The 14175-nt window shown below is 52.3% G+C and overlaps 1 protein-coding gene across 3 annotated transcripts in view; it reads left to right on the top strand.

Annotated features, from left to right (window-relative positions):
• TM9SF4 (transmembrane 9 superfamily member 4) overlaps positions 1 to 14175 on the top strand; it is a 53319-nt gene extending 39144 nt beyond the window's left edge. For all 3 annotated transcript variants that reach the window (XM_018057691.1, XM_018057693.1, XM_018057692.1), the window contains exons 10-18: positions 817 to 949; positions 1549 to 1630; positions 1723 to 1798; positions 4549 to 4632; positions 6433 to 6608; positions 7080 to 7143; positions 8300 to 8419; positions 9172 to 9261; positions 12221 to 14175. In XM_018057691.1, the coding sequence (XP_017913180.1) occupies positions 817 to 949; positions 1549 to 1630; positions 1723 to 1798; positions 4549 to 4632; positions 6433 to 6608; positions 7080 to 7143; positions 8300 to 8419; positions 9172 to 9261; positions 12221 to 12370 (975 nt within the window). In that variant the 3' untranslated portion in view covers positions 12371 to 14175. The remainder of the gene's footprint in view (positions 1 to 816; positions 950 to 1548; positions 1631 to 1722; positions 1799 to 4548; positions 4633 to 6432; positions 6609 to 7079; positions 7144 to 8299; positions 8420 to 9171; positions 9262 to 12220) is intronic.

The raw sequence follows: 14175 nt of genomic DNA on the forward strand, positions 1-14175 counted from the left end.
TTATGGGTACAGTTTATGGCAGCCTCAAACCATTGCAGTAGTAATATCAAAGATCACTGATCCTCAGTGGTCTAGTGGCTGGGACTCCATGCTCCCAATGCAGGGAGCCCAGGTTCCATCCCTGGTCAGGGAACTAGATCCCACATGCTGCAACTAAAGATCCTATGTGCTGCAACCTGTGTGCCACAGCTAAGACTTGGTGCTGCTAACTAATAATTAGAAAAAAAAAAAAGATTATTGAGAATAGATCACTATAGCAAATATAATAATAATGAAAAGTTTTGAAATATTGCAAGAATTACTAAAGTGTGATGCAGAGACATGAAGGGAGGAAATGCTTTTGGAAAAATAGTGCCGGTAGACTTGGCTTGATGCAAGTTGCTACAGACCTTCGATTTGTAAAAATTACAGTATCTGTGAAGTGCTGTAAATGAAGCACAGTAAAATAAGATGTGTTTATATTATTTTTATAATCAGTAAAAAAAAAAACCAACTTGTAAATATACCACTCAAAAACTATCACAGCGTTTTAGTGTGTTGGTTTACATTATTTTTTCATGCAGTAGGTTTGTGGCATGTGGGGAGGAAATTTTCCTTTCATACGGCTGTCTGCTCATGTTAGTGGCCTCCTTTCCCCATGTGACAGTTCTCTGAGAAGTACTTTCTCACTTACACTCCTGTGTAAGAGTAGAGCTGGTTGACACATCTGAGGCACCCTCAAACCCGATCAGAGGATGTGGGTCCTAGGGGTGGTCCCTGCAGGAGCTGCCTCCTTGGAGCCCAGGAAGAGCCTCACTCTCTGGCCCTTTGCTGCAGGAAGACACCATGGAAGAGTCTGGCTGGAAGCTGGTGCACGGTGACGTCTTCAGGCCCCCCCAGTACCCCATGATCCTCAGCTCCCTGCTGGGCTCGGGCATTCAGCTCTTCTGTATGATCCTCATCGTCATCTGTGAGTGGGTCTTGCCGGGCTGGGGTCGGGTGGGGGGAACAGCACAGGCCTGAGTCCGAGAGAGGAGTGGGCTTCCCTTCCTGGGGCAGAGGGACTTGTCAGCATCTCTGGGCCAGACAGAGGCATCTGTCCCAGCAGAAGGGCTGCTCCTCTCAGCCACAGGCCCCAGTGCTTTGCTCCTCAGATCTTGCCAGCACCATCCATAGGCCCCTGCACAGCCACACTGCCAGTGAAGCCACAGATCAGCACGGGGAGGTTGGCCTCCTTTTGCAGCTAGGCATTATATGACCTACGCCTTTCCACGCCAGGATTAGACTGGAATCAGGTCTCTTTTCTCAGAAAACACCCCCCAAAATGATTATATAGTGGCTATAGGCAGTTCTGAAGTCAGTCTGCCTACTTTTCTTTTTTTGCTGATGTATGATAACTGCTGCACCCCTCTGAACCCCAGCTAAGACCCAGTCTTCTCCTGTAGAGAGGAGGGCGGAGGGAGAAGGGAGCCTCGTCCAGCCTCCCCTGCGCCGGGGCCCTATCAGCCAGCGGGACGGGGTGCTCGGGCTGGAGGCCCTGACGTTCCCTCTCTCCCACCCCCTCCTCAGTTGTGGCCATGCTGGGGATGCTGTCACCCTCCAGCCGGGGAGCACTCATGACCACAGCCTGCTTCCTCTTCATGTTCATGGGGTAGGTGTGTCTGGGGGGCTCGGGGCTGACTCAGGTGGCCTCCGCTTCAGCTAACAGGTCTCCTTGGTGTGGACCCCTGCCATTTCCCACAGGGTGTTTGGTGGATTTTCAGCTGGCCGTCTGTACCGCACTCTGAAGGGCCATCGGTGGAAGAAAGGGGCCTTCTGTGTAAGTGTCCCAAACCACCTCCCTGTGCTGGTGGGGAGCTGAGGCGCTTCCTCCTGGGCTCCTTGGGAGCAGTCCTGGGGGGTGTTCAAGGCCAGAGGCTGGGCAGCAGCATGAGGGATGGGAGCGGTGCACCCAAGGAGGAGCCCTGGGCTCTCACTTCACCCATGGGTGCTTGCCTCTGAAGGCCTTAGTTGCCACATTGATGAAAAGAGGGAATTGAAATAAGGTGACTTTTAGCCTGCGTTGTCCCATGGCTCAAGAACAAATAGAAATAGGGGATTCAGAATAATAGGAGTTAGGCACCAAGCCCAGGTGTCAAAAGTTTAAGGTCAAAACCTGATCAGCAGGACTGCTGGGAGAACACCTTGCCCAGCAGAGTAAAGAGAGAATTACCTGCCACAGGCGGGAGAGGCCGGGCCCCACGTCACCGTCAGCCTGCTTGCCACACTTGGTGCCGCCGTTCCTCTGGAGTAAGGTCAGCTCCTGACGATCGCTGTCCTGGTGGTGAGGAGAATTCTTGGCAGCAGAAAAGAGGAGGACACCTAGGAGTCCTAAGCCCCTTCTCCTAGAGCAAGTGAGCCCTTAGAGGACCAGGGAAACCCCTGGTGCCAAACTGGGAAAAGCCTTTAGACCCAGCCTTCTGAAACCATTCTCACAACTTTCAAAAACTCAGGGGAACTCAGGCTAGCCCAACTCTGGCTAATACCCTGGCACTTAGTAAGCCCTCAGTATGGAAGAGCCTTCAGTTGTTCTGGAAAGATCAAAAAAGTTTCCTGAGTTCATCATGCATCATGTGTTTTTCTCGGGCTGCTATGAATGCTCGACGCATCGGATGTTTTCCTTGGGCTACTGTGTACTGAGAGCCAGGGGTCTTCAGAACTGTAAAACCCAGCTCTGTTCTCCCCTGGTGAGACTTCCTGATGAAGTCTCCCACCAGATAGCCTCCAAGTCTCCCTGGGTGGGTCCCAGCACAAGCCCTGTCTGCTAGCATCCACCCAGGCCCCAAGGCAGACACCGGGGTGGCTCCCTTTCCTCCTCCTATCCTATGACCCCCCGCCTCCCCTCATCCACCAAGTGTGGATGGTTCTCCTGCCAACTAGTGCATGAATTCCTTCCCACCTCCATCCCTAGGACTCTTGGCCACATTCAGGCATCTTTGCCTTTCTCACGGACCTTGGCTATGCTAGACCTCCCCAGTTTCTCTGCAAGCTTGTGGCCCGTCTCTGGTGTGGAGCTCTGCCTCCCTTCCCAGGCGGGCCTCTGCTGCAGTCATGCAGGTGTATGACCATGCCTCTCCTCTGGCACCTGTGTGGGTGGTTAAGTCTTAGCTCCCTCCTCCTCCCCCGATTCTGACCTCAGTGTCCTCCTTGGCACCCCAGAGGGGCTGGGGCAAAGCCTTGTGCCTATGAGTGCCACGTGTGGTGTTCTCCATTTGTGGATCTGAACTTTTTCCCTGTTCTTCCTCATATCTAGCACAGTGGCCAGTCCATAAATTTCAGCCAGGAGGACAGACAAGGAATTCCCTGCTACACAGCAGAATAAACCAGGACAGACAGGAAGGAGGAAGTAACATTTGAGCTGGGCCTTGGAGAGGAGAGTTTCCACTGGATGGAAGCAGCCAGCAGGGCAGCCTCAAGTTCTGGAATCTCCTGGATCCCAGTCCTGGCCCAGTTCTCTCCTTGGTTGGTAACCTTGGCCAGCTCTCTGAGCCTTGGTTTCCTCATCTGTCCACAGGGGGCTGGTGTCTCCAGGTTGTTGTGTGGATGCAAGGAGACGCACATGGCAGGTCACCAGTGCAGCACTGACGCTCAGGAAGCGAACACCTGAGATGCTATTAACTGTGCCTTTGATGAAGGGCCAGAGTCAGAGATGTGGAGGGGCAGGGGCCGTCAGCGAGTGTGGGAGGCTGTGGGCCAGAGACAAATAAGACTGGCCATGAGGCTGAGCGCCAGATTGCAGGGTGCCTCGGGCATCATGGCGGGCGCCTCTCTTGGGTGCTCAGACAGCCACAGTAGTGAAGGAGGCTCAGCTGTGAGTCTAGAGCTTTGGTCCACTGGGCCTGAGCCCCAGCCCCGGAGATCCCGACGGGATAGACTGCCCCACAGGGTGTCAGAAGTGGGACCTCTGCAATCAGACAGCCAACAGTCTGAACCTCTGCTGCACCCTTAGCTGACTGTGTGAAGTTGGCATGGGGGTTATCTAACATCGCTGGGCCTCAGTGTCCTCTTCTTAAAAAGAGATGGTGGTGGTACTTCCCATCTAGGCCTGTAGTGAGGGTTAGGTGAGATCATGCACTTGGAGGCCAGCACCTGCCGCCCTTAAGACAGTTAAAGCTTCCCCACCACTCTAGATGGTTTGGGTTGAGGTGCAGACCAACGTGTTTAGTGAAAGCTTTATCTGGTCATTCCTATTCAACAAATGCTTACTGAGCACACTGTGCTCTGAGTGCTGGGAGCACATCGCTGAGCAGGACATGGTCCTCCCAAGACCTCACGTCTGTGAGGGTCACAACAGCATGAGACCACGAACTTGAATGAGGGCAAGGGAGGAGCAGTCCAGGGATCTAAAAGGACAGAGCAGGAGGCCTGCGTAGTCTAGAGGTCAGGGAGTGCTTTCTGGAAGGGATTATCTTGGTGCTGAGTCCTCCAGGACAGGAGGGCTTGGGAACCTCTAGTCTGGGTGCCCCAACTAGGGAGCAGTTGAGAGCCCCCCTAGACGCAGCTCCCCAGCCTGGTGTCTCTCGCTTCCAGACAGCAACACTGTATCCTGGCGTGGTTTTTGGCATCTGCTTCGTATTGAATTGCTTCATCTGGGGAAAGCACTCGTCAGGAGCGGTAAGTGCCCTCCCCAGCCAGGGAGGGCCAGCTGTGCTCAGACCCATACCCGCAGGTGACTTCCTGCTATTTCCTTCCCTTTTCTGAGTCCCCAGAAGTCTGTTCCCAGCCCTGGGGGCTGAGGGCTGGCCAGGGTTTCCCCAGCCCTGTGCATCCATCTGCCCTGACCCTCCCATGGACTCTTTTCAGACAGCTGCCTAAAGCTCACTTCTCTAAAAGGAGCTTTCCACAGTCCAGGGGCCAACTGGGGAATTTCCCTTGTCTTAACCAAGGGAAAGCTGCCTGGTGTGACTTGGTGAGGTCAGGATCCCAAAACAAGGCTCTCCTCATCATGTCCCTGCCAGCCCCGATATGAGGACTTGCAGACTCAGCTGGAGATGGGGAGATGGTCTTATTAATTGATGAGCTGCAGGAGAGGTGGGGTAGGCATTTGCCATCCCAGCCTCAGTGGAGGGAACTGCTTCCCTCTCACTGAGGTACCCATTGAAGGGCCTTGGGTGGGGCCCACAGTGCAGGCTGTGGAGTATTGGGTTCTTCCCAGCGGTCCAGGGAGCTGCCCTCAGGAAAGACCGGGTCCTGCTCTTCCTCTCACTTCCTCTTTTTTATACCTGTCTCCCTTCTCTCTCTTAATTTTCCTCCCAATTACCAGCTGCTCGCCATAAACACTCATTGTAGAAATTTTGGAAAGTACAGAAAAGTTAATGTAGATCTTTAATATGCTTTTACAGTCTTTTTTTTTTTTTTCTTTGATTGCACTGTGTGGCTTGCAGGATCTTAGTTCTCTAACCAGGGATCAAACCTGTGCCCTCTGCAGTGGAAACACAGAGTCCTAGCCAGGGAATTTCCTGTTTTTGCAGTCTTCTAACCTCTTTTTGTTGTTGTTCAGTCGCTAAGTCACATCCGACTCTTTGCGACCCCGTAAACTGTAGCATGCCAGGCTTCCCTGTTTTCCACTATCTACCAGAGTTTGCTCAAACTCATGTCCATTGAGTCAGTGGTGCCATCCAACCATCTCATCCTCTGTCTCATCTCAACCTCTTTTTAGATGTATTTAAAATGGAATAATGTAATTGTAAAATTATAAAATAATAGCAAACATATAGTGCTTACTTTGGAATAAGTTTTGTTCTAAATACTTTTCAGATATTAATTTATTTCTTTCATTTTGCATGAAAAATGTAAGACTGCAAATGGGGATTAAAGAAGAAAATGAAAAATCAATTGCAATGCCCCCTACCCCACCTGAGGAAGTGCTGTTAACTTTTTGTCATAGGCATCTCTGGACGTATATGCATATTTAAGTATTGGGGTATTTTCATTAAAATTAAGTCCTGTACATACAGTTTGATATCCAGCTTTTCACTTAGTGGTATAGTGTGATGTTTTCATTGAACAAAATTGGAAACACACTATTTGTGTACTTCTGGTTTTTTTTCCACTTAACGTAGCACATGTAATTTCCCTTTATTCTGGCCCTTCATCTCCCCTTCCGGTTCTCAGGCCCTCCCTTGTTCTCTCCCCACATCCTCCCTGGTGACAAGCTCCTCTGGGATGCCGTGGTTCCTTCTTCACTTCGTGGCTCAGCTGGCCCTCCGTCTGCCCTCCACTTTTCCCAGGGCTGGGGTCCACCCCAGGGTGGTCTGGCCAGGAGCCCTGTGTGGAGTGTGTCTGTAGAAGCTTACCCCTCGTGGTGTCCTGCTGAGCCCTTCCTGCCCTGGGACCCAAACGGTCCCCATCCCCACTGCACGGCCCTGGCCTGGGCATCAGGGCTCGTGGAGCCTCACAGCGCTGTGCCCACAGGTGCCCTTTCCCACCATGGTGGCCCTGCTCTGTATGTGGTTTGGGATCTCCCTGCCTCTCGTCTACCTGGGTTACTACTTCGGCTTCCGTAAGCAGCCATATGACAACCCCGTGCGCACCAACCAGATTCCCCGGCAGATCCCCGAGCAGCGGTGGTACATGAACCGATTCGTGGGGTGAGTCTCCAGCAGGGGCCAGGTGGGGGCTTCTGGGGTCCATAAGGCCAACACTTCCCAGAGCCGTCTCCTCGGGAAGACGTGGATGAGGGCATCCTTCCCGGCAGGGGCTGCACTGTGGCTGGCTCTAGACTGCGTAAGAGCTCAGCTTCACTCCAAGATAGAGAGGACCAAGTTGTAGCCAGACTAGGTGTTGGCCAGGGGTGAGGGGTGGGGTGGAAAGGTGCAGGGTGACAGGTGGCGACTGCCTGGGACCTCGGGCAGGCCACGCCCCTTCTGCACTGCAGCTCCCCATCTCTAAATGGGGAGAACGAGGTGCGCCTCTTGAGTAACTGTAGTGACACAGAAGCAGCTGGAAGCACTAGACCTACCCCAAGTGTCAGCACTCTCATTCTCCCTGGCTCAGGAGGGAGCCCAGAGCTTCCAGTGGCCCAGGTCTCCCAGCAGTGTTAACCCTCCCGTTCTCTGCAGTATTCTAATGGCTGGGATCCTGCCCTTTGGTGCCATGTTCATCGAGCTTTTCTTCATCTTCAGTGTGAGTACTGCTGCCTGCTCCCACCCCTCACCTTCACCCACACCAGCCTTGTCCCCACCCCTCTGCTCGGTGCTCTGCCACCTACTGCCTGTGAAATTTCAGACAGAAATTTTAACTTCTCTTAGCCCCCATTCTTCACCCTAAAATACAGTAAACGGTCCTCCCTCTCATGACAGCTTGGAAGGTTAAGTGAGATGTGCCATGTGTACAGGGTCTGATGTGGGAGGGGCTCAGTGAAATTTCTAGAAGCTGCTTTGGCTGTGTTAGCAATATTGCCATTAGTCACCACCTTTATTAATAGCATTGTTGCATCTGTTTTGATTTCTGGGTCTGCACGTGTCTTTACCTGTCTCAGTTACTCAGAACTGCTAGGAAAATGTGGGAAATGATGCTTAATTCTCAGGATCATCATGAGGCTGGAACATGATAATGTCTGCAGAAGGCACAGTGCTTGACATTCAGGAAATGCTTCTTAACTCAGAGCTGCTATTTTAATGATTACTGCTCCTCTCTCAGGCCTGCCCAGATGAAAGCTGACCCAGCTCGGTGTCCAGCACAGAGAGAGGACTTTGCCCTAAGTCAGTGCTGGACAAGCAACCGCACCTCTGGAGTGGCCCAGCTTGCCCAGCTGATACCCCCTCGCCCACCCAGCCCTGCCTGGGATGGGTTGGCTACCTGCCCAAGGGGGCCACTTCTGTTCTGTTTGTGTGACCCCAGGCCAGTCACTGACCTCTCTGAACCTTGACTGCTTCACTGCAGAAGGCCACCCTTTTACAGGCTGCCATGCGGAGTTGTGCATAAAACATGCAGCATTGTGCCTGGCATGTGGTGAGCCACCCCAGGTAGTGGTGGCTGCTGTGTAATTTTGATTGGGGTGGGATTTGTTATTTTCCACAAGCTGCTGAGTTCAGGCTAGGGCCCACCCATGGTAGGACCAGCCATGCCCCAGCCCCTCCCTAGGGACAGCCTGGCTCACCCTCTGCTCCAGAGAGGAGAGACCAGGCCAGGCACAAGCCAGGACCACAGGCCCCAAGTGGTGTCATGATGGTTCTCCATTCCTGCCAGTCCCAACTGAGGGATGGAGTTTCCGAGCACAGGCAAGGGCTGCGGGGGCAGGGGGCGGGCTCGCTGAAGGCCGGCTCTGATGTATCCACAGGCAATCTGGGAGAATCAGTTCTATTACCTTTTTGGCTTCCTGTTCCTTGTCTTCATCATCCTGGTGGTGTCCTGTTCACAGATCAGCATTGTCATGGTGTACTTCCAGCTGTGTGCAGAGGTGAGGGGAATGCGGCCAGCACTTGGGTGTCGGGGGAGCTGGGGCCAGCATCAAATGGTTCAGGGAAACTGGGTTTCCTGCGTGGTTCCATGTCTTCTGAGGCCTTGGGCAAGTGCGTCACTTCCCGTTGCCGAGCTTCCACTTGTTCAGCTGTAGACTCGTTGTGGGTGGAGGTCACCACGACCTCATGACAGTACTTGTGAGTACTGAGTCCACTCCAGTAGGGATTTCTTCAACAGCTAGCGCCGTTTGGGTAACCTGCCCTCCATCTGGGGACTAGCTCTTGGCAGAGTGAGCAAAGCCAGGTCTCTGGGACAGCCTGAGCTGAAACCCTGGCTCCTCCCGTGGCTCTTGGCAATCATTTAACCTCTGTGTGCCTTCCAGACCTAACTCAGAGGGCTGCTTCATGAACTCTGAGCTGATTCACAATAAGCACCTAGAACAGGACGTGGCATGTGGTGAACGTTTGCTCACGAAATGCTAATGTTAATACTGTTCTTTTGTTGTTGATTTTTTAAATTGAGATGTAATTTATTGACAGTAACGTTCACCCTGTTTAGTCTGTAGTTGTGTAAGTTTTTAGAAATGCATGTGGTTGTGTAACCACCACCACAGTCAAGGCATAAAACCTTCACATGACCCCAGATATTACCATCCTTAGACAGGGTCTTTAAGCTCCTCAGGCAGCTGTGAAACTTGGGGAAGAGATTCGGCCTGGAGACAGCAGTGACCCTTCTCTGTTTCCTTCTCAGGATTACCGCTGGTGGTGGAGGAATTTCCTAGTCTCCGGGGGATCTGCATTCTATGTCCTGGTCTATGCCATCTTTTACTTTGTTAACAAGGTACCACCCTGCATGAGGGAGCCCCTTTGCCCTTTCAGGGCAGGACTGTAGGGAGGGGGTGCTGGGGAAAAACCTCTAGTGTCTAAATCTTACTTTTCTACCAAGATTGGGGAGGACCAAGATCATTCTAGAACTGTTCCTGCTCATAGAACAGAATCTTTTTGGAAAGAGAATATGTTTGGGTGACAAAAGCCTTCAGGATAGATGACAATGAGAATGTTGTATGGAGAACCTGTGAGACAACAACCAAAGCGGAGCTAAAAGGAAGTGTATCACCTCACAGTGCTTTTAAGAGGGCGTAAGGTGACACAGTGTTCAGCTCAAGAAGACAGGGAGGAAAAAGAAACGAAGACGGGAAAAAAGAACGATAACATGAAAGAATAAATGCAAATGAGAAGAGTTAAAGAGATGAGAACAGAAACTGCTAAAGTAGCCTTTAGCACTCAGATTGAGGAGCTCAGCTGTACTCACAGAGCTCACTGTCCCCAGAGGGTGGCTTAAGGGTCCAAATAGATCCCCACAACAGGTTTGGTGGATGTGCGCATAACACAGAAATCAGATGGGCTGCTGAGGGGAGTCTGGGAGTCGCTTTGGTTGGACCCTGCGTCACCTCCGGGACTTAGCCACTGTATTTTGGGTTTCCAAAGCAAGAAGTCCTCTGCTTATAACGAAGCTGTATTCTGAAACCAAAGTAGAGCCATAGGCTAAGCAAGTGAAGCTTGAAATTCCCTTTCCCACAAACATCAGGTTGGAAAGGACTGTCCAGATATGTGAGTGTAGCGTTTCAGCCCTGCTCCCGGTCCCCTGACTGGCTCTTTCTCCAGCGATCCCAACAAAGGATCACCTCGCTAAGGAGTCAGTCAGTGGTGGCCTGTGGGCCAGCAGCCCTGTTGCCGTAAACAGTTTTATTGGCGGCTGTTCATTCAATGTTGTCCAGGCTGTTTTTACACTGCAGCAGCAGAGTATTGTAGTTTTGACAAGAGACCACTGGCCTCAGCTGTTGGCTTGGGCAAAATGTTCGATCGGGTTTTTCCATACTGTCTTCCAGAAAAATCTGAATGAACTTTTTGGCCAACCCAATATAACCTGTCCCTTTAAGAAGAAGCTTGCTGACCCCTGCTCTAGCACATCAGTGACTGAGGGCATTCCCTCCTGACGCTCCCATTCTCTTCAGGTAGCTCCTGTCATTATTAAGGTCTTCCTTGATTCACACTGAAATCTGCCTCGCTGTGAACTCTACCTAGAAATCAATTTTATTGCTGGAATCCTGCAAAACAAATCTAATTTCCCTTCTCTGCAGCCCCTATTTATCAGAATCTTCTGAATGGAAAGTGACCAAAACCCAGTTCCAGCTGGCTTAAGCAAAAAAAGAGAATGTTTTGGCTTATGTGAGTTTAATAAGAAGTTGAAATACAGCTTCAGGCTTGGTTAGATCCAGCAGCTTAAATGGTATCAGAGCTCTGTGTTTATACCTCAGCTATGTGTGTGTTTTCTTGGCTTCAGTCTGCAGGTAGATCTTTTCACAAAGTAGAAGGATGGCCAGTAGCAGCCGTAGAGTCTCTTTTTAGCTTTGCAGCCCTAGCAATAAAAGAAAGTGTTTCCTCTGTCCTCATGTTATCAGTCCCAGGGAAGATGCTCATTGGCCCAGGTTATACGTCACCCTTCACTGTTCTTCATGTCCAGTAGGATGGTGTACTCTGATTGACTAGCTTAGGCTTTGTACTGGACTGACAGCCCCAACAGGACCACAGAGTAGGGAGTGGGTACCCAAGACCCCGGAAAAAAGGAAGATAAAAGCCAGTGTTGGGCAAGTGAAGCCTGCTTCCATAGCCGCCTACACAAAGGTCACAGCTCAGCGTCCTGCCCTTCCTGCCTCTGCCCGAGGCTTTCTTCTCTGCTCTAAAGCCAGCCCGAGAGCCTTGTCTGAAACATGATGGCCTTGGCCTGTCTGAACTTTCCAGCACCGCCTTTTTGCCTCACTCCTTTTCTGGTTTTACCACTGGGTTTAGCACTACTCTGTCTCCCCCATCACCTTCACCCCACCTTCAGCCATAAGAAAGCCCATAAAAAGAGAGATGGGTGGTTGAGCTGGAAGACATGGCCTTCATCCCCCAATTTGTGGCTATTTGACTTCAGGGAGATGGTCTCAAACAGTGACCCTTATTGTTTTCTTGTGGACTCCTGGCATTTTGTGACCATGGGTCTGCCCAAGAGCCCTGGAACAGGCCCCACTTGGGCCCTGGTGGGCAGGCAGGTCCTGATACCAGGGTCCCAGATTAGCTCCACTTCACACAGTAAAGCCCACCACATGACAGGTTCCCTGGCATCACTGCCCAGGTCTGAGAACTCAGCTAAGGAGTTGAGATGCTCCAGGATCAACTCCCCGTGACTCCCCGTGAGATGGTAAAAAAAAGTGACAGAGCGCCTTCAGGCGGAGAGCACCAGAGGCTGAGGCAGGTTCATGGTGACTCTCTGGTCCTAAAGTCAGGAGCTGAGAACGCCTCTCTCCTCTCCCGACTTCTGTGCTCCAGCCATCCGCGAGTCTCACTGCACTGTTCTGGGGACTGTGGAGGGTGGGGAAGCGACATCTGTGGCCTTTCCTGCCTTCGTCATTCTGGCAGTGGGCCCTGAGGTCAGCCCCATCTCCCAGTGAGCTCCCAGGCCCTTCCCCAGGAATACTCCTACTCCAACATGGAATGGCCTGGTCAGTGGATTTGGGCCGCTGACTCCAGGTTCAAATCCCTGCTCCTCTGTAAAATGGGTTACTAACCCACCACAGTAGTCGTGAGCACGCAGGGCGGAGCACAGGCCCTGGTGCTGACGAAGGTTCACCCTGGCCGTGTGCCCCACATGCCCCTCACTGCCTGCCCGCGAGGTCCGGGCGAAGGTCGGGGGGCACCTGGGTGGCCACAGCAGGCTGGCACTGAGTGTCCCCCTTGTCTCCCCACTCGCGCCCCAGCTGGACATCGTCGAGTTCATTCCCTCTCTCCTCTACTTTGGCTACACGGCCCTCATGGTCCTGTCCTTCTGGCTCCTCACGGGCACCATCGGCTTCTATGCAGCCTACATGTTTGTCCGCAAGATCTACGCTGCTGTGAAGATAGACTGATGGGGGTGGACCATGGTCTGGCCCACTCCATCCACAGACAGGAAGCCGCCCCGCACAGGGAACTGCAGGCACGTAGAATAAAACAACTCCTGCTCGTTTGGAATGTAACTCCTGGCACGGTGTTCTGGATCCCGGGGCTGCGTGGGGGGCGGGAAGGCCTGTAGATAAATCTTGCATTTTTCTTCATCATCTTATTGCAGTTCTATGGGGGATGAGTTTTTTGTGGGTTGTTTTTCTTCAGTGCTAGGGAAGTTCCCTCCAGCAGGAACTCTCGGACCTGTTTATTCAGGTGTATTTTTGGTTTGGGGTTTTTCTCCCTTAGTTTTTTTTAACAAATGGATCCAGGATGGATAAATCCACCGAGACACTGGGTTCTGGTCACTGTCTCCACCTCAGTTCCTCAGGGCTGTTGGCTACCCCACGACTAACTGGAAGAGGAAACGCCGGGGCCTAAGGGAGGTTTCTGAGCCTCTCATTGCCCGTCCTCGCCATTGATGCCGCGACAAAGCACAGCTCAGCCTGGACTCGCATCCTCAGTGCCAACCAGCCTCTTCCAGCCCCTTCCCCTCCCTATTCCTTCCTCCCTAGCCTCCTCCCAGGGCTACTCAAAGCAGGGCTCCCCACCAGGCCTCTGGTCATCTTGTCACTGGGAGCAAGCCCAGATCTTGGTTGAGCCAAGGAAATCCCCCAGAAGTACTGGGCGCCAAGTGCCCCAGGACAGCAGGAATCGCCCCTGCTCAGAGCAGCCGGAGTTTGCTGGACCAGAGGAGAGACTTGCAATGAACTGTCTTTCGTGCCAAGAAACCCTGGATCTGGGGCTAAGTATTTCCAGAGCCAAACCAAGCATTCATGCGTCTGTCCGGATGAGAGTCCTCACCCCTCAGATTGCTCCTCAGCCCCTTCCTGGGTTGGGGGGCGGGGGGTGCTGCTCTTCGCAGTGTGTGCTGGTGGGACACCCTCTCCTCCCCCGCTTCCAGGGCAGGACAAGGCCTGGAGACCTCAGGTCTCCTCTTCAGGTGGCTGAGAAGAGGCTCTCTCCCTGACATCCCCCAGCCTGTGCCCACACAGCTCTTTCAGCCAGACCCTGCCCCTCCACTTCCTGTCTGAGCTCTTGCCTCCTTTGGGGAACACCCAGAACACTACCTGCAAGAAGGAAAGTGGAAAGTAAGTTGTGTCATTCCTTCCCCGAGTCCCAGGAAGAAGCAAGGAGCCTAAGTTAGAAAGAGGAGCTGACACGGATGCCTGGCTGCTTCATCGGCGCCCCCTCTTCCTAACCTCTGCCCTCCCCTCTGCCTGTCACAGACCTTTGCTCTCAAGTTGCAAGAGACCAAACACATCCTGGGGTCAGGGTTTAAGTAACAGCCACTCACCCTTGCTCCAGCCCCATTAGGACCCCCACCACAAGACAAAGCTCAGGATGCTGGCTAAGCTAGGAACATACCCACCTCACGCCCACCCCCAGATTCTCCCGGCAGCCCTCACCAGCTCCAACCAGTCAAACCAGTGATCTTCTCAACCTTGCCTCACAGTGACTCCGCAGTACCAAGCGGCGTCCACCAAGCATCAGGTTGGAGGAAAGGGAACCCAAGCAGTAGAGTATGATAATGGAGTCTTGTTCATTCACATCTTGAATTTTTTTCCCTAAGAGATTCTCTTTGTGGGGGGAGTGGGTAAACAGACTCCTCATAAATGGTTCAGACATCAATTTTTCTGACTTTTTTAATCATCATCTTTTTTTTTTAATTAAAAGATGCCTGTATGCCTTTTTTTGGTCCAATTGTAAATAAATATGTCATTGTCCTGTT

Source organism: Capra hircus, chromosome 13, assembly GCF_001704415.2.
Source record: "Capra hircus breed San Clemente chromosome 13, ASM170441v1, whole genome shotgun sequence".
Classification (NCBI taxonomy): Eukaryota; Metazoa; Chordata; class Mammalia; order Artiodactyla; family Bovidae; genus Capra; species Capra hircus.